This window comes from Penicillium canariense (genome assembly GCF_028826845.1).
Source record: "Penicillium canariense strain IBT 26290 chromosome Unknown utg000006l_segment0_segment0, whole genome shotgun sequence".
In the NCBI taxonomy this organism is placed as follows: domain Eukaryota; kingdom Fungi; phylum Ascomycota; class Eurotiomycetes; order Eurotiales; family Aspergillaceae; genus Penicillium; species Penicillium canariense.
In genome coordinates, this window is record NW_026622733.1 from 2,575,058 (window position 1) to 2,595,848 (window position 20,791).

At 51.9% G+C, this 20,791-nt stretch overlaps 10 protein-coding genes across 10 annotated transcripts; 5 read left to right on the forward strand and 5 right to left on the reverse strand.

The window, feature by feature from the left end:
* Positions 1 to 550: 550 nt before the first annotated feature.
* atp4 (F1F0 ATP synthase subunit 4) lies at positions 551 to 1,494 on the reverse strand (the record flags this gene model as incomplete). Its single annotated transcript, XM_056691022.1, has 4 exons — positions 551 to 573; positions 636 to 858; positions 947 to 1,395; positions 1,464 to 1,494. 4 exons carry the CDS (start codon positions 1,492 to 1,494, stop codon positions 551 to 553), a joined length of 726 nt encoding a protein of 241 aa, XP_056540787.1.
* Positions 1,495 to 1,709: 215 nt separating this feature from the next.
* On the forward strand, positions 1,710 to 3,487 carry noc4 (ribosome biosynthesis protein NOC4; the record flags this gene model as incomplete). The annotated part of the gene is made up of 3 exons (XM_056691023.1): positions 1,710 to 2,117; positions 2,178 to 2,386; positions 2,443 to 3,487. The coding sequence occupies 3 exons, from the start codon at positions 1,710 to 1,712 to the stop codon at positions 3,485 to 3,487; spliced, it is 1,662 nt and encodes a 553-aa protein (XP_056540788.1).
* Positions 3,488 to 4,341: 854 nt separating this feature from the next.
* On the reverse strand, positions 4,342 to 5,631 carry N7482_008900 (uncharacterized protein; the record flags this gene model as incomplete). The annotated part of the gene is made up of 2 exons (XM_056691024.1): positions 4,342 to 4,869; positions 5,629 to 5,631. 2 exons carry the CDS (start codon positions 5,629 to 5,631, stop codon positions 4,342 to 4,344), a joined length of 531 nt encoding a protein of 176 aa, XP_056540789.1.
* Positions 5,632 to 6,360: 729 nt separating this feature from the next.
* N7482_008901 (GPI anchored serine-threonine rich family protein) lies at positions 6,361 to 7,108 on the forward strand (the record flags this gene model as incomplete). Its single annotated transcript, XM_056691025.1, has 2 exons — positions 6,361 to 6,507; positions 6,572 to 7,108. 2 exons carry the CDS (start codon positions 6,361 to 6,363, stop codon positions 7,106 to 7,108), a joined length of 684 nt encoding a protein of 227 aa, XP_056540790.1.
* Positions 7,109 to 8,109: 1,001 nt separating this feature from the next.
* N7482_008902 (uncharacterized protein) lies at positions 8,110 to 9,108 on the forward strand (the record flags this gene model as incomplete). The annotated part of the gene is made up of 1 exon (XM_056691026.1): positions 8,110 to 9,108. One exon carries the CDS (start codon positions 8,110 to 8,112, stop codon positions 9,106 to 9,108), a length of 999 nt encoding a protein of 332 aa, XP_056540791.1.
* Positions 9,109 to 11,704: 2,596 nt separating this feature from the next.
* Positions 11,705 to 15,209, reverse strand: N7482_008903 (MET18/MMS19 family protein; the record flags this gene model as incomplete). Its single annotated transcript, XM_056691027.1, has 6 exons — positions 11,705 to 14,098; positions 14,153 to 14,341; positions 14,388 to 14,527; positions 14,585 to 14,682; positions 14,783 to 15,056; positions 15,128 to 15,209. 6 exons carry the CDS (start codon positions 15,207 to 15,209, stop codon positions 11,705 to 11,707), a joined length of 3,177 nt encoding a protein of 1,058 aa, XP_056540792.1.
* A 161-nt stretch (positions 15,210 to 15,370) lies between these two features.
* On the forward strand, positions 15,371 to 16,149 carry N7482_008904 (uncharacterized protein; the record flags this gene model as incomplete). The annotated part of the gene is made up of 2 exons (XM_056691028.1): positions 15,371 to 15,997; positions 16,051 to 16,149. The coding sequence occupies 2 exons, from the start codon at positions 15,371 to 15,373 to the stop codon at positions 16,147 to 16,149; spliced, it is 726 nt and encodes a 241-aa protein (XP_056540793.1).
* A 227-nt stretch (positions 16,150 to 16,376) lies between these two features.
* Positions 16,377 to 17,556, reverse strand: N7482_008905 (ER membrane complex subunit EMC3; the record flags this gene model as incomplete). Its single annotated transcript, XM_056691029.1, has 5 exons — positions 16,377 to 16,561; positions 16,634 to 16,795; positions 16,850 to 17,216; positions 17,283 to 17,316; positions 17,375 to 17,556. 5 exons carry the CDS (start codon positions 17,554 to 17,556, stop codon positions 16,377 to 16,379), a joined length of 930 nt encoding a protein of 309 aa, XP_056540794.1.
* A 173-nt stretch (positions 17,557 to 17,729) lies between these two features.
* Positions 17,730 to 18,551, forward strand: N7482_008906 (signal peptidase complex subunit 2; the record flags this gene model as incomplete). Its single annotated transcript, XM_056691030.1, has 3 exons — positions 17,730 to 17,766; positions 17,869 to 18,167; positions 18,255 to 18,551. 3 exons carry the CDS (start codon positions 17,730 to 17,732, stop codon positions 18,549 to 18,551), a joined length of 633 nt encoding a protein of 210 aa, XP_056540795.1.
* Positions 18,552 to 18,894: 343 nt separating this feature from the next.
* Positions 18,895 to 20,221, reverse strand: N7482_008907 (methylenetetrahydrofolate dehydrogenase (NAD(+)); the record flags this gene model as incomplete). Its single annotated transcript, XM_056691031.1, has 4 exons — positions 18,895 to 18,978; positions 19,043 to 19,132; positions 19,195 to 19,828; positions 20,025 to 20,221. 4 exons carry the CDS (start codon positions 20,219 to 20,221, stop codon positions 18,895 to 18,897), a joined length of 1,005 nt encoding a protein of 334 aa, XP_056540796.1.
* Between the last annotated feature and the right edge of the window lie 570 nt (positions 20,222 to 20,791).

Here is a 20,791-nt window from a genome sequence, read left to right on the forward strand (position 1 = left end):
TAGCCGACTGATTGATAACCACATTGCCGTATCAAACCCTAGCACCCAGGCATAATGCAACGGTGTATCCCCAGCCCGTCAACAGAGGCAAGCTATCCCAATCCACCGAATCGGAAGATTCCCCTCGGTGATCATAAAACTTGTATATCCTGTACTACGAATAGTTGCGGGCCGATGAAGCCAGCTAGGGCCACCACGCAAGGATTTGAGAGGACTCGATAAAAACTTCATCTATGCCCGGCAGATGCAATGCGCTCACATCACGAACTCGTAGATATACATGATCTTATAATTTTCAAGCAGAACCGGGATCAGGACCCTTACGCTATTCAAATTGATGGGGGTTGTAGATACTACGCGAAGCCACAAAGTGGCCACAAATGCCAGGATTGGAAACAAGCCTGAGGGAACAGCCCGCAACCCCGACATGCGTGAAAACTTATGGTCGATAAAAGAAATGGTATTGCAATTCTAACTCAGCAGATGCAAATAGCCCCTATAGTTTTGTACACATTGGCAATAGCCGAGGGAGCCACTGGAGTCCATTCAATTAGGCCTTGGACGTCATGATGCCTATTAACCGTTAATACGTGCTCAATCGGGCGCGCTCGTTAAGTTTCGGCGGTGGCACTCACGCTCAACATCGGCAACGCTCTGCTGGAGGATCTGCTGCAGAACCTTGGGGTTCTCGAGCTCCTTCTGGATCTTGGCGATAATGGACTCGGCAAGCTCACGCTGCTGGCGCTGCTTAACCTGGCCCTCATAGCGGACCCAGGAGTCAAGGACAGTCTTGGCCTCAGCAGCGAGAGCGGTGCGCTGCTCGAGCTCGTAGGCCTGAGCCTCAAGCTGGGCGGTCTCCTGTAAATCGCCAAGAGAGGTCAGATCATGTACATTCTTTTCCCCGGAATATAACTCCGTTCGGGTAGAATGGGCTCTGGATGCCTACCTTGGAGACAGCAAACAGCTGCTTGGTGACCTCGACAACGCCGGACATCTCCTTCACGTTGTTAATGCGTTGCTGGACGGCATTGGTGTGGTCGGCACGGGCAGCGTTCAGGATGTCCTTGTGCTTCTGGACCTGACCCTTAGCCCACTCGCTGTAGGCAGGGCCACCGTACTTGGCAACGGCAGTGAAGACGGAGAGAAGACAGAAGGCGGCGACAGTCTCCTCGTTCATCACATAGAGCTCGTTGCTGATGGCGGCGATGGACAGACCGGCGGCGGCGGACAGGGTGGCAGTCTTGGACACCAGAGAGTTGCCGGGAACAGCGTCGAGGATCGACTGAGCCTTCTTAGCAGGCTCCTCGGAAGGCACGCTGGAGGCCGCGCGGGTCGAAGTCAGGGCAGTGACGGCAGGGACACGGACGGTAACGGTCGGCCGCAGCCGGGCGGCGCCTAGAGTGGGAACCAGTCAGCTATCTGGATACATTGAGGCGATCTCACGAGAGTAATAAGCGGCGTACCGATTGCGCTCTTAGCAAGACGCGAAGCCATTGTTGCGGATAGAAAGATCCTGTGAATAGGGTGGGTGATTCGGAGAGGAGACTTGAGGTCGGGACGGCTAGGACGGGCTTGCACACGCTAGCCGATTTGGGCGGTAGCGTCGTGCGGCGGAAAAATCCGGCGCCGAGCTCCAAAAAATCCCATTGCGCCGAAAAAAAGTCAAGGTAGATCTGAGATCACGCCAGCAGTGTTCCTACTTGCCAAAAATGCCTCCACCGATAGAGGCCCCGAGCTCGAAGAAGCGCAAGAGCACCAAGAATTCAGGTGCTCCCTCGTCCAAGCGCCGCGCCGTGGCCGAGGAGGACGGCTTTGCCGAGACCTTGTCAAATGTTCAAGAGCTGGAGAACCAGATTGCAGAGTCGCGCAAATACTACAACAACATTGCCACTCTAATTTCGATGCTGAATGTGGAGAAGTCCGCCAAAAATCCCGAGCTTGCAGTGGCTGTCTCGCTATGCCGAGTATTCAGTCGATTGATGGCTGCGGGCAACCTGTCTGAGAGCAGTCGCGACGCCGAGAATGAGAAGATTGTAGTGGCATGGCTGAAGGAGCGGTGCGCGGAATATCAGCGTGCACTGTTGTTGATCATCCGCGAGGCCGACACAACTTCCCAGGTAGGTGCAGCAATCTTTGGTGGTTATAGATTCATAAGGCTTGAGCTAATCGATCACCAGGTTACGGCCCTTACTCTGAGCATGCGCCTCGTGAAAGAATACATTACACACATTCCCGGAGCAGACAGCGCTATCTGGTCTGGTCTGTTTAAGGACATCTTTGAGGCCCTTATTGAGGCCCGGGATGGCCAGGATGTGCGGTCCGAATTTGTGGCCAAGTTTATGAAAGAATATGAGGATATTCGATACCAAACATTTGGACAAATAGCGTACGTCCCCCACCTGACTACCCTTCTTTTTCTTTGCATGGACTCATTCAATATAGTGAGTATGCAGCTGTTCGGCGAAAGCCCGACACCATCGAAACCCTCATTTCCCTACTCTCGGCATGCGACGACGTACCGCCGGCCGAGTACGAGTTTGACTTCGATGACTTTTTCGCGAAACCCGACCCGACCAACAAGCGCCTTCGCACTGTTCATGGACACAAAAGGCGAGCGCAAGAAGCATGGCTGGCCATTCTTCGGAATAACCTCTCCCAAGCGCAGCGGAAAGCCCTTCTTCGCATTATGGTGCATAACATCGAGCCCTGGTTCACCAGACCTGAACTTTTGATGGACTTCCTCACGGATTCGTACAACGAGGGCGGTGCCATGTCTCTCCTTGCTCTGTCCGGTCTCTTCTACCTTATCCAAGAGAAGAACCTGGACTACCCGCAATTCTACGCCAAATTATACTCGCTCCTTGACGCAGACCTTCTGCACTCCAAGCACCGATCACGATTCTTCCGCCTGCTAAACACTTTCCTCGCCTCGACCCATCTTCCGGCTACCCTCGTGGCAAGCTTCATTAAGCGTCTCTCCCGTCTCGCGCTCAATGCGCCACCCTCGGCTATCGTAGTCATCGTCCCCTTCATGTACAACCTCTTCAAGAGCCACCCCACCTGCACGTTCATGATGCACCGTGAGGTCCGTGACAAGAAGCTGGCAGCAGAGCTTGAGGCCGAGGGCATGGACGACCCATTCGATCCGAACGAGACGGACCCTATCCGCACCAATGCCATCGAAAGCAGTCTCTGGGAAATTGAGACTCTCCAGTCTCATTACCACCCCAACGTCGCTGCCATTGCCCGTATTATCTCCGAGCAGTTCACAAAGCAGGCCTATAACCTGGAAGACTTCCTCGATCATACCTATCAGGGTATGGTGCAGGGCGAGCTCGGCACGGGGGAGAAGCCGCTGAGGAAGACCCCCGTGGTCGAATACCAAATCCCCAAGCGTATCTTTACGGATCGGTTGCTGCAGGAAGATGGCGATTTGGACTCTGGGCCCGGCTCCTTCATGCGTGGACTATGGGATTTTTCGTCTTGAGTTCCTGACCACCCTTAGTTTTTTAGCCATCCTAAGTTCTTTATCACTTATGCATATACACTTAGATGTTACGGGCGTTCTCAATACTAAATTTTTTGTACAAACCCTTCTTGTTCGTCCCCTAAGCTATCTACCGGCATCCCATGCCCATCCCCACAAAAAGATATTTGTCCATTCCACCAACCACTTTCCCCTTCCCATCTTACACCACTAAGAGAGAACAAACTGAGCATTTCTGATGCCGCAAGCCAAGCAGAAAGTGATGCTAGGATCCGTTCATCTAGACATCGCTTCAGATACAAAGTCGACATGAAAAATCCCAGATGCCATCAAAGCACGCAATGGATATTACTTACACCGGCGAGGCAAGCGGAGAGCTGATATCCCAATACAGGGCCTTTCACTGACGGTCCGCGGCACGGATTACTGGATACAAAAGTCAGCTTTAAACACCCAGTATATCGCCGAACCGGTCAGGCATACTATCGATTCCCATCAGGACCATCAACAGCGCGTCTGTGGACACCCCAGAGCCGTTCACGGGCATCATGGTCATGCTTCGGCCATTTGCGACGTAACCAGGGGCCACCGATCGGCAGTGACCGTTTGGCCGGAGCGCGAAGAAGCCGTACACGAGCTCGCCCCTTGCTCTGCCAATGACCAGGGCTTGCTCCGGTGTTCTCCCGGAGGCACTCGAGGGTAACACAGACTCGTAGGCAGCGCACGGCGCACAGTCGGTTTCCCTCTTCAAAGAGGCGCACAAAAGCCGAAGATGTCGCGGTCAGACTCAGCACCATCCACCATGGCTGTCACCCCGTCAAACGGCTGCTCAAGAAGCCGCTGGTGAGCGTTGATCAACCGCTTGACGCAGCGTAGGTAGGCAGCATCCGCTGGACTACATGCGGTACGAGTTGCTCTTCGTACAGGACGGCCCAAAACGGGATCCACCAGTATTGTCCGTGGTGGGCTTGAGCCATGCGCAGAGTTTCGGCGCGCTCTAGAGATGATTGGTCCTGGGCGAAGATATTTACGGCCCCGCGGCGGGCAGCTTCTACACGGGCCGGGTCCAAGGTCGATTGCTGCAGCTGGTTAGGCCGTATTGCTGAGATGGCTTCGTGGAAGCCATCCAGGGCAATCTGGAGCTCTGCTCGGCGTGGTGGCTCCGGGTTCTCGAGGAACCAGGCCCGAGTGCTGAACTCGTGGACGCCGTCGCTCGAGGAGTCCGACTGGGACCGGTCGTCGTCCTCGGGGTTAAGAGCGTGGTCGTCCTTGATTTCAGATGAATGGACGGGCTGGGACTGGAGAAAATATGTGCCAAAATAGAAGGCTGCGTGCCAAAGAGCAAGGTAGAAGAGTGGCTTCCGCAAAGATGAAGCTGGGGACTGCAAGGGAAGGCAAAGGGAGGAATATCATGGATGCCTCGAGTCACCTGCCCATGTAACCTATGTATATTTCGTCATCGCTGCACGATTTAATGTGGTTTTCACATGTTTGCCGGGCGATGATGTCGCAGCTTAGACGTCAGGGCTGCCCTTCGTGGGAAGGCAGCGTACCTAACACTCATAGAGATTGGCCTCGGGACAGACATAGGGATTCCATGGAGCGCTTGGCGAATAATTGAAGCAATTCCTATTCACGGTGAGAGAACCGGTCAGAAGATACCGTATATGCTATTGCAATGATCCGTCAAGTATAGTTCGTAGGGAGACCGCGATGTGCGCGGGGTCATCACAGAGATAACCATCTCCAGCTCCAGAAGCCCGTGCCAGGGCGAGGAGACATTCTGACTTTATCTTCCAACTTGTGATTGGCATTGGTATAGCCAATACAAGGCTGCTCAAAAGAAGTTCTGTGGAGATGGCGCTGTCGACGTGGCTCTAAATAGGTAGTCATAGATCGTCCAGAACACTCATCGCAGTAGCGAAGAGGCCTATGTTTGGGTCACGCGACTAGAGGCATTTCGCTGTTAAAAATAGTCATTTGCTCTTGTTCGAACCGTGGTATTCTCCTTTCGAACAAAGATTCTGGGGCTTCGATGTGCATGGACGTCAAACCCCGCAGGCGGTCGCCCTTGCAGATTATATGATTGACTGAGCTGCCACCTCCGGGTCACAACTTTGGTATAAAACTAAGACACTGACCATCCCTTGGTATGATACTCACAGCACAGGTTTTTCTTGAGCAATGCTCGCCTAAATGCATTATTTGTGATGATAGCTCCAGAAAGCTGTCGGTTGCAGCTCGAAACACTTCGGGAAGGGATAGCATTCCTCAGGTCCGAACGAGCCATTCTGCTGCCTCCTAGGGTCAATTCTTACTTGCTATTCATGATGAGCACATGCACTACATCAAATGTTCTTGGTGTTTAGCGTTGGGCAAACGGGCGATGCTAATACTTTGTGATCCAACCGTTCTATCCAGCATGACAGCTCTTGAACAGAACGCTGAAACTGTAATATGCCAGAAGCAAGATTGTCAAAGGGGAAGTCTGCTCTCAAAATTCCGACCGCCTATTGGGCGGAATTCTTGAAGCATTACGGGGGATGCTCCAATGGGTTCAAGATTGAAGCCCACTTCAACAGCCCCGGAATGTGACATTCTCTCCCATGCGTAGTTGCGCAGTTGCGCAGTTCAGTATCAACAACAAATATACCAGCACACTAGAATCCAAGCTCAACATGCGGGGCGTGAAGAGATCCGGGAGTTTCTTGCAGCTAGATAAAGAATCGTGATGCGCCACTGGCATCCTGACTTTCTGTTTTGATACTCTATCCGCTTTGCTTTTGACGTCGACATCCTATGCGCGTTTCTCATCTCACGGCCTACTTTCCTTAATACCCGAATCTCATCCATTCGTTCCTTTTTCTTTCAGCATGCATTTTACAAGTGTCCTTGCCGTGTCGGCTACCCTCTTTGCTGTCGCCTACGCCAACGATCCTCTCGCCTTCACGGCCTGGCCGAAGGATATCCAGGCCGGAAAGCCTGTCACTCTAACATGGGCTGGCGGTGCGCCCGACCAGGTAAATGCTTGTATCCTCTGGAGCTTAGAGGACTGGGTGCGCTGACTCGGATGGCTGCATCTAGCCTGTCACTCTTACCCTGCGTAAAGGCACTTCCGGTAACCTGCATGATGTGGAGGTCATCACCGCTCAGGCCAAGGATGGCACCTTCACCTGGACTCCCGGTGACAATGTTAAGAGTGGCGAGGACTATGCTTTCCAGATCCGCCAGGGCGGCGAGGCGAACTACTCTGCCCTTCTCAAGGCCGGTCCCGCAGAGAAGCAAGTGTCGTCCGAGTCATCGCAGACGAAGAGCGCCATCAACACCAACTCTGCGCAGAGCAGCGACACCACCAGCGGTAATTCGGCCACACAGGCCAGTCCCACGACAAGCAAGCCCCTGATCAGCTCGTCGGCCGTGGCCCCTTTTAGCAGTCCGGCCTCTTCGACTACGGTCACTAGCTCCGTGACTGCCACCGTGCCCTTCGAGACCAGCCATATTATGAATGGCAAGGAGGCCACCGCCACTGGGAGCATGCAAAGTGGTGCTGCTTCGCCTCTGCGCTCCTACTCAGAGCTCGTCGTGGGTGCTCTGGGTCTGCTGGTTTATCTGGTTCAGTAAATTGTACGGCCCCTGGATGGGATACTATATTGCAAGTCGCTCGTCAAAAACACCTTTCCATGTCTACTTCTTTGCAACAGTGGACTGGGCTACCTTGATGTATATACATCCAATACCCCCTTGATATCATTGATAGGCGGCCATTGGTCAGGCGTTGTGTGGTAATTCAATTGTTTCACGTCTCTAGTTCTCCCCTATATCCTCCACTTACGTCAAACCGGTCGGGTGAATCTGCCTTGTCTGATCTCTTGATGTGACATGCCGTTCGGTGTTAGCCCAGGGTATATGAATGGGCCGGCAAAGGTTCCGTGCCTGTGGATGTGGTTCGCCTATCAGTGCTTAGCGGCCGCATTAGTGCGTGGCGTTCCTGACGGATGTCAATAATCAGCGGAGCTGGTGGAACACAGAGCCATCGACAGCTCCAACAGACCCTCTCCTCCTTTCCTTCAACATCCGCGCCACCGCCCTCCTCTTTTTGACCTTCGTGTCAATCCCTTAGTTTTTTTTGGTGTTTTTGGACCCTCGTTCTCTCGCATTAATTGATCGTCGCCGCTATTTCGATCCGCCCTCAGTTGCGCCGGCGGTCTACTCGTCCTGAGGGGATGTCGCAATAAAATCCCGAGGTTTACACGCGGAGTCGGCGATGCTTAGTCGCCGCAACAAGTCGACCACTTCCCATCTAGCACAGCTCAGATTCAATAGCGGTAGGCGGTCCCTTCCACGATCCCAAATCTTTACGTGCACCTACAGAAAAACCCCATCACCTGCTGTTCCAGCTCCCGTCTCAACCCACCGCTTCTTGCCCCTCTGACCGAGACACGTCGCGGTCGTCACGGCTGTTATCGTCGCAGGCGTCAACATGCGCATCTGGGGCGGGTTATGCCTCTTCTAGGCTCCCTCGCAAACTCAATTCAAGGAATTCGATCAGTACTGACTCATTATCCTCCCTCCCCGCAGAAGCGCCGCAGGTCAACCTTCCACATGTGGACACGCAATTGAATATGCACCAGATTAACGGCTTTTTTGAGGATGGATCGGTGCCCGCTGATGGCCTCAGAGGTTGGTTCCAGCCCTTCCGTCTATGCCCTGCTTCATCGCACATACTGACCCTGCTCGATCGCGGGACAGATTCTCACACCTCTCCGCCGCAAGCTCCTATCCCCTCCGCGAGCCCGAACGCTAATGGTTCCCCTAATGGCGATGCGCCCACAGAATGGTCTGCCGTTGGCCATGCTGCGGCGACTGGAAAATCCGGCCGCGTCATTCATAACCTGCAGGAGGAGATTGCCCGCCTGACCCGCGAGTTCAGCTTATACCGCTCCCGCGCTGAGGAAACTCAGCGGTCCAACGAGACTCTCAAGATCCAACTACAGAACATGGCCGAGCGTCTGCGCAACCTCGAACAAGTCAACGACACCAACCTCATCTCCATGACGCGGAAAGACCGGAAAGTAGAGGAGTTGCGCGCCGAGCTGCACGCCGAGCGCACCAAACGCCAGGGCGCCGAAGCGGTCGCGAGCAAGACCAACGAGACCATGCGCGAGGAACGCGAGAACCACAATCGCGAACAGGCTCATTCGCAGGAACTTGCCAAGTACCATGCGACACAATACGAGGCTCTCTCCGGCGCGACGAAGCGCGAGAAAGCGGACCTCAGTCGGCGGGTCAGAGCTCTGGTCACCGAAGTGCAGACCATGGCAGTAGCGCATAAAGATCAGCAGGTCAAAATGGAGCGGTTGGCGGTTATCACGGACCAGAAGAACCGGGAGATTGAGGGACTGAAAGACATGCATGAGAAGCTGATGGCCAGCCACGCCGCCTACAAGGAGACCAAGGACAACGAGCTTCGGGAGACCATTGAGCGGGCGCATGCCAATAATTCTATGATCGATGCTGCGATCAAAGATCTTAAGGACACTGAGGGCAAGATGAAGTGGGTGATGCAGATGCACGAGCTCAACGAGACCAAGGAGAAGGCGAAAGGCCAGAATGGGTCCTAAAGGTACGTTTACTCTTGTCCTTGCTTCTGTTCTGTATAATTTCCATGGCGCTCATCACCAACTACCATCCAGAAACAACCCACTGCCTCTCCCCTTCTCCCCAGTCTCTGATATGCCAGCAGGCTACTCATTCTTCTCCTCGTGCCCTAATAACGTCACATCTCCTCCGGCGTCCTTTCCTCGTCTGATTTCTCCGACCGATTCCCTTTCCCCTCCCTTCTGTCATGTTTAAACCCTTTCATGGTCCCCGGCGTTCTGGCAACGAAGATACCCATTGCCGCGGTTCGGTCTAGTATTCCACATCTTCCATGAGACTTGTGCCTTTTCTCTACCATCTTCGCCACCTCTCCTACTATCTATCTCCCTCTCCCTTGTTAGAGTTGATGCCGTGATGACCCTGCATATTCCGGTGTGTTCCCTCTATCCCATTCTGCTGCACATATGCACTGGCTTTTCATTCTACGGTACATGTTCCTTGTTGGCACGGATTCTCTTCTTCGTTTGCATAATTGCTTCCTTTTCTATATGTTCTATTCTTCGCTCTCCTCTTTGACGGGTGTTAATTTGAATAGAACTGGTGTTTCTGATTCTAATAGAGGGTATCGAACTTGCCCACTTCCATTAACCATGTACGCCCGGTTGTTGCTCGTGGCCTCTGTCTATGTGCTTCCTCTTCAGGTAATCGTTGCGAGACATCGCCGAAGGTGACGATTGCCTTCAGGCCTCGAAACAGGCACTGCCGTTCTCTTGCCATGTCACCCTCCTCTGACGCTGTATTATCTATCGTTGCGGCGATACTCGTTGCCTTGCCACCGTACCTATCCGCTACTTTCGTCGGAGCTTCCCACCACCTACCTGCTCTCCTTTTGTCACTTCTTTTACCTCTCCATCTCCCGCGCCGCTAATCTCTTCTAATACCCTACAAGCCTCCCCTAATCGATTTTATTTTTGTTTATCTTGAATCTCGCGTTTGATTTCCGGGAGATCGGCGATGGAAAGCAATATCCTAATCTGATCGTCCTCAGAAACCCAACGGGACGCATGGTCCAATCTGCCCCTGTCAAATACCTCAAATCCGAGTTACCAGGGTCACCAGCACTGGGTTTTCAGAAAGCCCGTCGAAGAGCGCAGGGTCGCAGGTTCTCCAATCTCACAACCCGGATCTACGACCTGAGTCCAGCCATTCATCGTCTTCAACGAGACCGCTGCCGGGGATCAAAACTTTGAGAGTCTTGCCGACTGGGGAAACACCCGGTGGGCTTACTATGGTCCCGTGCGCATTCCAGACGTAGGTTTGAATATTGCTAGGGCTTTTGCATGGGATCATTTACAGCGTAGCCATGGCTAGGTGAACGATTACCATGGTCTCTAGATCCACTCGTCGACCACCAGAACAAAAAAGGACAGAAAGAAAATGAGATCTACGATTTATTTTCTTTTCAGACGGCTCTTAAATAAGTGCCAGCAGATGAGACTGAATGCAAAAATGCATAAAAAATTTGACCGACGCAGGGGTCGAACCTGCAATCTCTTGATTCGTAGTCAAGCGCCTTGCCATTGGGCCAGCCGGCCTTCATTGTATGAAAGGCGCCCTATTTGCATTTTGGCCTTGTGTGTGAATGAGATCAGAAATTGCAGATGAAAATCAGGGCTATCACTAGCAACATAAAGCTTGGAGTTAGAAATCCATTCCACTGGGCTCCTAATCAATCGGGAATTACTTCGATGGATTCTTCCAGTGTTCAGGGTAACTGACTTCCCGGATGTTCCCACATATTCTCGGTGGCAGCTTATATATAAATCGAGCTCGGCCCGTAGTTTATCAAAAAGTCACGACGTATGATGATTGCTTCAGACCAGACGTAAGTAGCGAAATATTATTTCAAAACAGCACATTCAGCATCCACATTTGACCAAATACATCATTAACTTGAATAACGGAGATTTGTGACCAGGAGAAGCACGAAGTACTAAACCAGACACCAACAGGAGAGAACCGGGGAGGACAACGATAAAAGAATCGCTACATGCCGACGCATATCTCGTCTGCCCCGTCATCTTGCAAAGTAAATGAAAGGAACATCGAGAGAAGGATTTACAGAGCACCTCAATCAAGACAGGGTACGGTATCCCGGACTCAGAAGAGTGAGATGGACACCAATCTAAAGGAAGGCAGGCAGATTCACCCAACTTTAGACATTCTTTTCACCCGCCCATCTACTCTGGGCACCCGCTCATCAGTCACGTATATTGTATGAGGGTGCGTTCTATTCCCATGTCTGTCGGCCACGGTACAGCTCCGCCGATTTTGTGGAAGGGGAAGGGGCAGCTATGCTATGGCGAACACCTCGAACTGGGATGGATCAGGACTCCTTTCCTGAAGTTTCAAATAAAGAATATGAAAGTGAGTGGCACAGACAGAAAAGAACTGGCACTTAACCTAGAGCTAGTCATTGTGAACGATAGAAGAGCTTTTCATTCCAGTAATAGTTTATCGAGGAGCGATTTATCGCTCACGAACATGGGAAGATCAATCTATGACATGCGTTTTAATTGTACCACTGAGAAATCTTGTCGTATAGTGCAGACGAAGTGTTCAGTCATCCTCCTCCGGAGCGTCGTCCACGCCACGCAACCAGGCACTGCGAGCATCGACCGCTGCCTTTCGCACGTCTCGCTTAGGATCGTCCAAGACAGAGCGCAGAGAGCGCAAGACTTGGCTCTTCTCCGAGAGAAGTGGAGAAATAGAAGGCGGCGGGTGGGTGTTTGGTGCCGCATCGCCGGATGTCTGCTTAGCAGCGAGGAGGTAAAGGCACTTAAGAGCATCGACACGGAGACGAGGTGGGTTGACAATATCCGCATTGATCTCCGTAGTCTTGAGCAGTCTTACGACGAGGCTGTGGACGTGTCCGCACTTATCAATCACATTGACACCATTGTCGCGGATAATCACAGCGAGGGTATCAAGCGTGGCCGCACGGACAGCGACAGAGTCAGATGTTTGGAGATCAAGGGACTGGAGGAGGAGGGGGAGTAGGGTAGGAAGTTCAGGCATGACCAGAGCCGTAGAGATGGTGGAGAGAATGCCGGCAAGAGCCGTTAGATGGGCTGGCTTGATGTGGTCTGAAGCTTTCGAGGAATCAGTGGAAACATCATTTCCGGCAACGTTAACTTCACGAATACGTGAAGAGATCATCGGGATGACGGTTGTGAAGACACGCTGCTTGGACAGCAGGCGGATCGAGGCTCCGTTAGTTGCAGAAAGGACATCGTCGTCGCTGAGAAGGATAGCGAAACCGCGAGCAGTAGAGCAGCTGGTTTGCTGGTCGGGTGATGAGAGGAGTCCTACAAGCGAGGTGAGAATATGGGCGGTTGTCGGAGCGAGCCGGAGAACTAGGGCTTTGGACAGCCAGAAAATGGTACGAATTGTAGTTGGGCTGAGAGGCCGTTTCTCTGACGAGACTAGAGAATCAAACAGATTCTCCGCAATGTTCAGATCTTGTTTTGACAGGAACTTGTTGACAAGCAGAGCTAGATGGCGCAGAAAGGCGAGGTGCGTAGCCGGCTCTGCACTTTCAGATACACAACGTTGCACCAGATCTGATAGAAGGCCCGACATGTCAGGTGAAGTATGAGGAATGTGGTTGCTGCAGTCCTTGGAAAGGCCCGCGAGAAGATAAGTTGAGATGATGATAGTCCGCTCTTGATGGGCGGTTGCGCCTTGCGCGAAAGGAACAGGCTGGAAATCTTCAGTCGCAGAGAAGAGCTTGTAGACATTCTCTGCTACCTGTTCCTGCTTTTGAATAGAAACTGACCGTACCAGCAGGTTGTAGAGGCGGCCAAGAGTGTCGAGGATGGTGGCATCGTTAAGAATCTGGTTCTTGCCCTTGCCGGATGCCGACTCGGAGACGATGCGGCAGAGGCCTACCACGATCTTGTCAAAGTACAGATCGACGCTGGGATCGGCATCCATCTTCCTCTGTTGCATAACATAGAGTATTGTCATCAGAATGGCTCGAGGATACGCCACAGCACCAGGTTGCTCCATCTGGAGGAGTATGGTCAGCTTGCTAAATAGACGGCGGAACAGAGTTTCAAAGATATCCCTCTCAACGCTGATTTGAGCCAGGGTATCCAGTGTGGACAAATAAGTCGAGTTCGTGCCATCGTCCTCATCTGGAAGTGTCGCCACAAACGCAGGGAAGGTAATGTCCATGATCAACCGAGGCTTGTGCTTAGATATTTCAGCAAGTGCCGCAATTGCTTCCTTCTTCAAGTCATCTCGACCGACAGACTCCTCCTTGAGCAGAATTTCATCCAGATACTGCACAAACAAGCCGATTTCGTTATCCTGGAAGAAACCACGCAGGGTAGCAAGATGAAGGAACCCCTTCAAAGCAGTCACTCGGAAAAAAACTTCTTCCTTCGCGGCACCCATCAATGCTTGGCCCAGGACGTCCGAGAACTGATCCTTGAATTCGAGTAATGGGTTTTCAAAGGCAACTTCACCTCCACGCGTTGTCCATTGGCCATACACTTGGATCGCAGACTCGAAGAGCACCGACAATGTTTCAAGAAGAGCTCTTTGCTTGGCGATTCCATCTGCTTCTTGATAAATTGTGAAGATAGGAGCAACAACAGTTTTAACAACGAGGGTAAACGCAACCACCGAGGCAGATGACAAGGAGTTCAGAATCTGCTGTGCAGGTTTGGCCTGCTTCTGCTGGGGTTCTTGTAATTGCTCATTGCACTCCTTGGTAATAGGGCGCAGATATTGCGCAAGAGGCAGGTCTTGAGACACCTGGGTGACTCCTTCCGAAAGACGCCGTGCGATGGCCTGAAGGGCCTGCAGGGACAACTCGGACAAGAATTCTTCTTGAGCATTGAGAATCTCAAACTTCAGAACCTCCCAAATTGTGATGGAATATCGCGACACCGTGTCGGGATCATATGAGTGGATGCATGCAATCAAAGCGTTCAGTGCATCTTTCTATATGATTGTTAGATCATGCTGCCCTGTGCTGATTCCAAAACGAGCGCGTACCTTGACATTCGGAGATGTAGAGTCCAACTTATCAAGTAGTGCTGGGATAGAACGAGGTGCGAATTGGGGAGTAGAAGAGATGCAATCCTGTAGGCGGCCCTTCAAGTCCTGGGCGGTAATTCCGTATGGGTCGTTCGGTGGAGGCCGGAATGTGATTGGGAAGTAATTATATACGGAATCAAAAAGCAACTGCACAAATTAGAGTTGAATGTATCGCTAGAGAGTAAACACATACCTCGACGTGATTTGTAATGTCCCATTCCATCATAACCACCTTCAGGATTGAGAACACCATCATCAAATTGCGCGGGTCCTTTTCACCAGTCATGAGATCAACAATACCAACGAGAGAAATCTCATCCATATCGCGCAATGCTATCCATTGTTAGTCATGCATATGAACCCAAATCTGGTGAATATTCCATAACATACCCACACGATGTGTTGACATCAACTCATTGAGCAATTGGTAAACTTGAAACCGCTGCGACTGGGATCGAGACTGTAGGTCCTGGAAATTGGAGAACAGGCTATTCAGATGTCAGCTTCAATTCATGAAACCACGCCACATGTCTTCAGAGCCCAGAAGTGGCAGAGAGACTCAAAACACAGATTGGAGTGTGAACATACGCTTGCGCTACCTCAGCAGCCAAACCCTTGTTGAACCGATCCAGCCTCTGAAGTGTATCCAGTCCCGCAACAGCACCACCATCCTCAATGCGATCACAGAAGAAGGTCGTGAGAACCTGGATCTGTTGTCGGGACAGGAACTTCGGCGACAACGCCTGAATGACCGAGGTGAGGAAGGAGACAGCCTTTCCGCGCAGAATTGGATCTTCATCGTTGATATATTCGCCGAGTTGCTGAACAATCTCTATCAGGGTAATCCTTTTGCTTTCGACATCTGCATCGAAATCTCGGTTAGAGTCATACTACGTGTTGAGTGCGGGGGCGCTGGCCGGTGATCGGACTGACCTTGAGCGACGCCGTCGGCGATACGCTTGGCTTCTTCTTTGTCGTGGTCCACCACCAACAGGAAGGTCTGCAGGGCCGACATTGTGCCAATCAATCGGCCGAGACAGCCAAGTGTAGAGGGGGTGCAGTGAGCTGGAGATTAGACCCTCGCGGCTCTTCCCCCTCCTGCCATTTTCTTGTGGCCCTTATCGATAACAGTCAGGTGATATCAGACCTATCTACATCACGTGTGGGCGTTGCGTCATGGTTGGCGGTGGCATGGCATTCCTTGCAACGCTCGTTACGCCCAAGATGAAAGACACAAGGTCCCTCGCATCAGTATTTCTGCTTCTGAGTCTTGCCACCTCTGGAGCTGCTCTTTGGGGTCTGTCTCTTCCTGTTTCACTACAGCAACAGCCGCTAGTTCCCGCGCAGGGTCAGCAATCAATCATGGACAAATTCATTCCTAGCATTGCCAAACCTCAATCTACAGCTCCGAACGAGGATGTTGTTGGTGGAGCAGATCAACCTGTGGTCTCGGACGTTCTTCCAAAGACGAAGGGTATTAATATCTTTGCCCAGCTGACTCGAGATTTCGACTCCATCTCCTCTCGCCTCAATGACGCTTCAAGCAACATCACCGTCCTCGCCCCGCGTAACAGTGCTGTACAGGGCCTACCGCGCAAGCCATGGGAGGATCCTGAAGACTACGCTAAATTCGGAGAGATGAATGCTTATGAGGGCACCGATGGACAGGAGCGGGCAAGACGCAATCTACGGCGTTTTGTAGAGGCTCATATTGTCCCTGTCAGCCCGTGGAGGGCTGGCGAAGAGGTCGCAAGCCTGGCAGGAGAAAAGCTGAAGTGGACAAAAGAAGGCGATAAGATCATCGTGAGTTCCTTTTACTGAGCATTGTCGCGGTTACAATAACTTATTCGCCACAGCTTCAACCTGGAAACATTGAAGTGGACAGCATTGCTGAGAAGGTCGCCAATGGAGAAGTGTGGGTGTTGAATAATGTGATCAACTATCGTTCAGGTTGATCACAGGTAAGAGTTATGAGACGCTTAATGATGGACGCTTAATGATGAATTGAATGAATCACTGTCAGGAGAACCCGACACAGTGTGAAATGAATAGAATCGTAAATGCTGTAGTTATGGAACATTGCATTCTATTTTATCTCTTCAGAGCCAGCGAGTTGCCTTCCACTAGGCAAAAATATACCCCGACACTGAGAATGGGATTCTCTCGAGTATCACCAACTAGTTCACCTCCGGGCAAAGTTCCGCAGGACTCGCTCCTCAACACCATTGAGGACGCAGAAGTGCTCCATAACCTCCAGGTTCTCTGCCTCACTCAAGAACAGTTTGTCGGGATCCTGGCCAGGCTGCATGGGATTCATCATAGCAGCAGGGTTGGCCATGCCCACCTGTTGCGCCATTTGGTTGGCGGCTAGGGAGAATGTCAGTGAATGGCCCCAAGACTAAATCGCAGCCTTACTGCCGAGGGGATCGGGGAACTTACAGTTGTCACTGCCCAGAATGAATCCAAAAACAGATTGCAAGCCCATCAAGTTGAGGAAGTACCATGACAGACTGGACACCCATTGGACATCCAAGTCACGGGTCATCACACCTGTCTGAAGCATAGACTTGAAGCGAATGGTCAACGGGAAGGGCAATTTCACTATGATCTCTAGTCAGCACGACCCCGTATGTTTCCCGCGCAACATCCACCTACAAATCACGAATCCGGAGAAGAAAGCATTGATCCAGCTCATAATCAGCGTCTGCGGGATCATCATCATCATGTTTCCCTTCAGCATGCCCATCATAGCTTCCATGCCTGCGGGGTCCGTCATTGGGTTCGCTGGCGGTTGGCCTCGGTTATTAGGGTCCTTGAGGAACGCGCCGCTCCGGAAGCCGGATACTAGGTAGTTCCTGCGTGCCTCAAAGGACTCGCGGTCAAGAACGGAGCATGCATGGTTGCGTAGGTTGACGCCGCGGAGGAGGGCATGGCGTTCGCGTGATTCGGCGAGGGTGGCGGCGGATTTCGGGGGCGTGTTCATGAGCACAGTGGCATAGTGGCGGAGGATACCGGTCAGGATCTGGATGGACGAAGGATTAGTTACCAGCTCTCAGAATAAATGGAGTCATTGGGCTTAAAAACGCACCATAACCACCGAGATAGGGAAGAGAATCCAATAGCTTTATCGCAGGGGTCAGTTTGGGCGCCTTGACTGCGTTGGTTTTGAGGTTGTCTCACAAGAGAGCCGGATCCCGTAGGATGGTCTGCTCAACGCCTTGAATAGCCATGGCGGAAGAAAGACCAGGATGAGGGGAAATTGCTGGCTGGTGGAATGACAGAGGAGGCCAGCGAGTTGGTCTGGGCGTGGCTGCGGAGGGGAGAAGGCGAACCTTGCCGGAGGTGGTGAGGCAGCGTGTCATTGGCCCGCGTTAGCTCCAGCTCTCTTCCAAAGGGCCACGCCGCACCTTGGGCTCCTCGCAATAAACACAAAGCTTTGTCTGCACCACACGGTTTGCTCTGCCGAAACTCGAATTATCAAGCCATATCTTGCCGATATCCCTCAATTTGCTTTTTGGCAATTTGAATTACACCCATGGCGGACCACAAGGTGCCAGTTTACTCAACCAACGGTTTGTAGCGTCTGATATCTACACCTTCTCTAGAATACCTCGCCCCAAGCCAGCACAAAGACCAAGACTTCATGGACAGACTAACATAATTCAATCTTACAGACCTCAAGTCTACTAGCGATGACGCTCTCCTCCCCTACCTGACCAACCTCCCCGCGCCCTACACCTTCACGGTCGACCACTCCAAGAGCAACATCCGCTTCGTGCTTGGCTACAGTGCCGTCGCGATCGCCGGCTTTACCTTCTATGCCGACCGCAAACTAGGCTGGGAGGCGACCACATCACCCTGGATCATCGCCGCAGTTGCATCATACTTCGTCCTCAATAGCGCGCTAACCTTCTGGATCTGGGCCGTAGAGGCCGGAGAGGTATTCAGCGGGAAGCGAAAGACTGGGGAGACCGTAAGTGCAGCCTACCCTCTTTCCCGGCTGAAAGGGTCTATGGAAAGGCCATGCCAGTATGCAAGATGTTAATGCATTCGTCAAAAGATCTCTATCTCCTCGTCCGCCAAGAAGCACGCCGTCCCGTACCAGCTACATGTCGTATACAAGTCGCCTGCAGGCAAAGTCCTGCAGGATAAGAAGTTCGAGGCACCTTTCACCAACTGGTTCTCCGCCGACGGCGTGTTCCACCCAGAGCCCTTCCGCCGCTGGCTGGCAGGTGAGGTCGATGTCTTGAGATTGGCGGCCAAGGAGAACGAGAAGAAGACTGGCGGTGCTTCGGCTCTAGTGGGACAGCAGGGGGAGGCCGGCAATATTGGCAAGGGTGGCAAGAGTAGTCGGTAGAATGCTGGATGTTTTTGGTGAGCTCAGGAAGGGGGATATCACCGTTTTATTCTTGTCCTTTGACCATTTTGCTTGTTTTAAAAGGGGAAAAGACGCATTTTGTAATGCCAAAGCGGGTTTGCATGCCAGAGTCATTGGAAATCATGGGCATTGAGTAGTCTTTCTTCGGTCGTAACAATCTATTTTGAGTGGAACGGAAGTTTTGGCAAGAACGAGAATGGAGCAATCACGTTCTCCAAATGTATTCGAAAATGGCTAAACACAAAAAAGTCTATAAATCAAGAATTTTCCAGACGTAACATCCTCGTAACATCCATCCAATCAATTCCACAACAATAGGCGTTCAGGTAGACGCCTCCAGAGTGCCCGGCCGCTCAGTAGCGGCAGCGGGCTGAACATCGTCCACCCGGCGGTTCTGGATGAGTCGCTGTGGGTCAAGTCAGAAAAATGTCGCTTTCTTGAGAGTGGATCTCGGGGAAATGATAACATACCAGTAGATTCCGCAGCAGGACAACAATAGTTACCTTGCCAATAGATGGAACAAAGATCGAGGCTTTCTCCTTGACCTCGGGGCCGAAGTTCTAAATGAGCATGTCAGACAATGTAAACCCAAACATAAGGAAAAGCTTGATATGTCCCTTACCTTCTCACTCGAGAAATTGACACACACAGCACCCTCCCGGAGAAGGCTGGTGTCGAACTTGTACTTGTCACCCGGCACACCCGAGATAACAACGTCACACAGGGGTGCCACATCCTTCAGAGTAGCACCCTCCAGATCAACGATCTCATGCCGGCGCTTCTTCAGTCCCTCACCACGAGTGAACTTCTGTACACCAGTGACATCAACACTGTACACGCAAGCACCATCATTGGCCAGCAGTGCGGCTAGTGGGCGGCCCACGACCTCAGAGCGGTTCACAACGCAGATGGTATGGCCAAAGAGACGGTTGCCGTAGGGCAGGATGGTGTTGTAGATGTTGAGGTACTCGAGGATCTTGATATTGGCCAGCGGAGTGCAAGGCAGAATGCACTTCTGGTGCTTAGTCTCCGGGTCCAAGAAGCGGATGTTCTGGTACATGTTGAAGATGTAGCGATGGCTCAGACCCTCGACATCCTTGCCGACATCGACAATTTGCTGCAGGTACTGGTCCTGTCGGTTGTTGAAGATCGGGTAGTAGACGATGATGCCGTCGACGTCGGAGTCGGCGTTGGCGCCAATGATGGCCTCTTCGATGTCGTCGCGAGAAACTTCGCGGAGAGAGTACTTGAAGCCACTGTTATAAGAGATATTATGGTTATTTTGAGGTCCATATTGGTTGCGATTGATCTTGTATGGGGAGGCAGTATATAGCAATCACTCTTCGCGATCGAGAGGAGGGGTAGGTATGAATCATACCCATGCCATCTCGCCATAAACCACAAAAATGAAGCCATTGACATCGGAAAGCAGAAAAAAGTCCACAAACTCACTGTTCCTCGCAAGTCTTTTGCGTCCACTGCGCGTACATCAGCGCGGCAGGGTCATTATTCGCCAGGAAGCCGACCAAGTGCGGCGGCTTCTCGAGGGTCTTGAGCCCCTCCTGGACTTCCTGGAGCAGGACATTGGCGACGTGCTTGGACAGCATCACCTTGCAGGATGACGGAGAGGAAGATGTAGGAGCCGACATGGCGACTGGTGTAATTTCGAGACGCAGGAGCTGAGCAAATGACTCTTTGGTTTACGCGGGGGACTCGTAATTCAGAGGGAAAAAGATTGTTCGCTTATCGATAAGAGATCGGGTGCCGCATTCGGCCTCACTTGCCGAAGTTCCCCACTGGCCGAGATCGGGCGGAGGTATGCGATGTTTACACCATAAAGTTAGTTCTTCACTATGTTCTTGTTTTCGATTTCCTTGTATGTTAACAGGCTGTCAAAGCCCATCAAAACCGCATTACTTTTTATACATAAACCATATTCTAGCCTGGTACGTGAAAGCCTCCTTCCCCCGGCTCCTCAAAAGATCAGGAAAGGGAATCAATAGAGCACGAACGCGCAAGGAAACCTTTACAGTCTCGGTGTTATAGCTCGGCAAGGCCAGCATAGACAGTGGGATAGAGTCATAGTTACATCGGCTCTTTGTCGTGTTACCGATCCATACTTCCATCAATCAAGAAACTCATCTTCGGCTTCGAGATTTATTCCCTGCTTGATTACGCGGCACTTTATATGCTCTAAGCGGTATCAGTTCGGAGTTCTC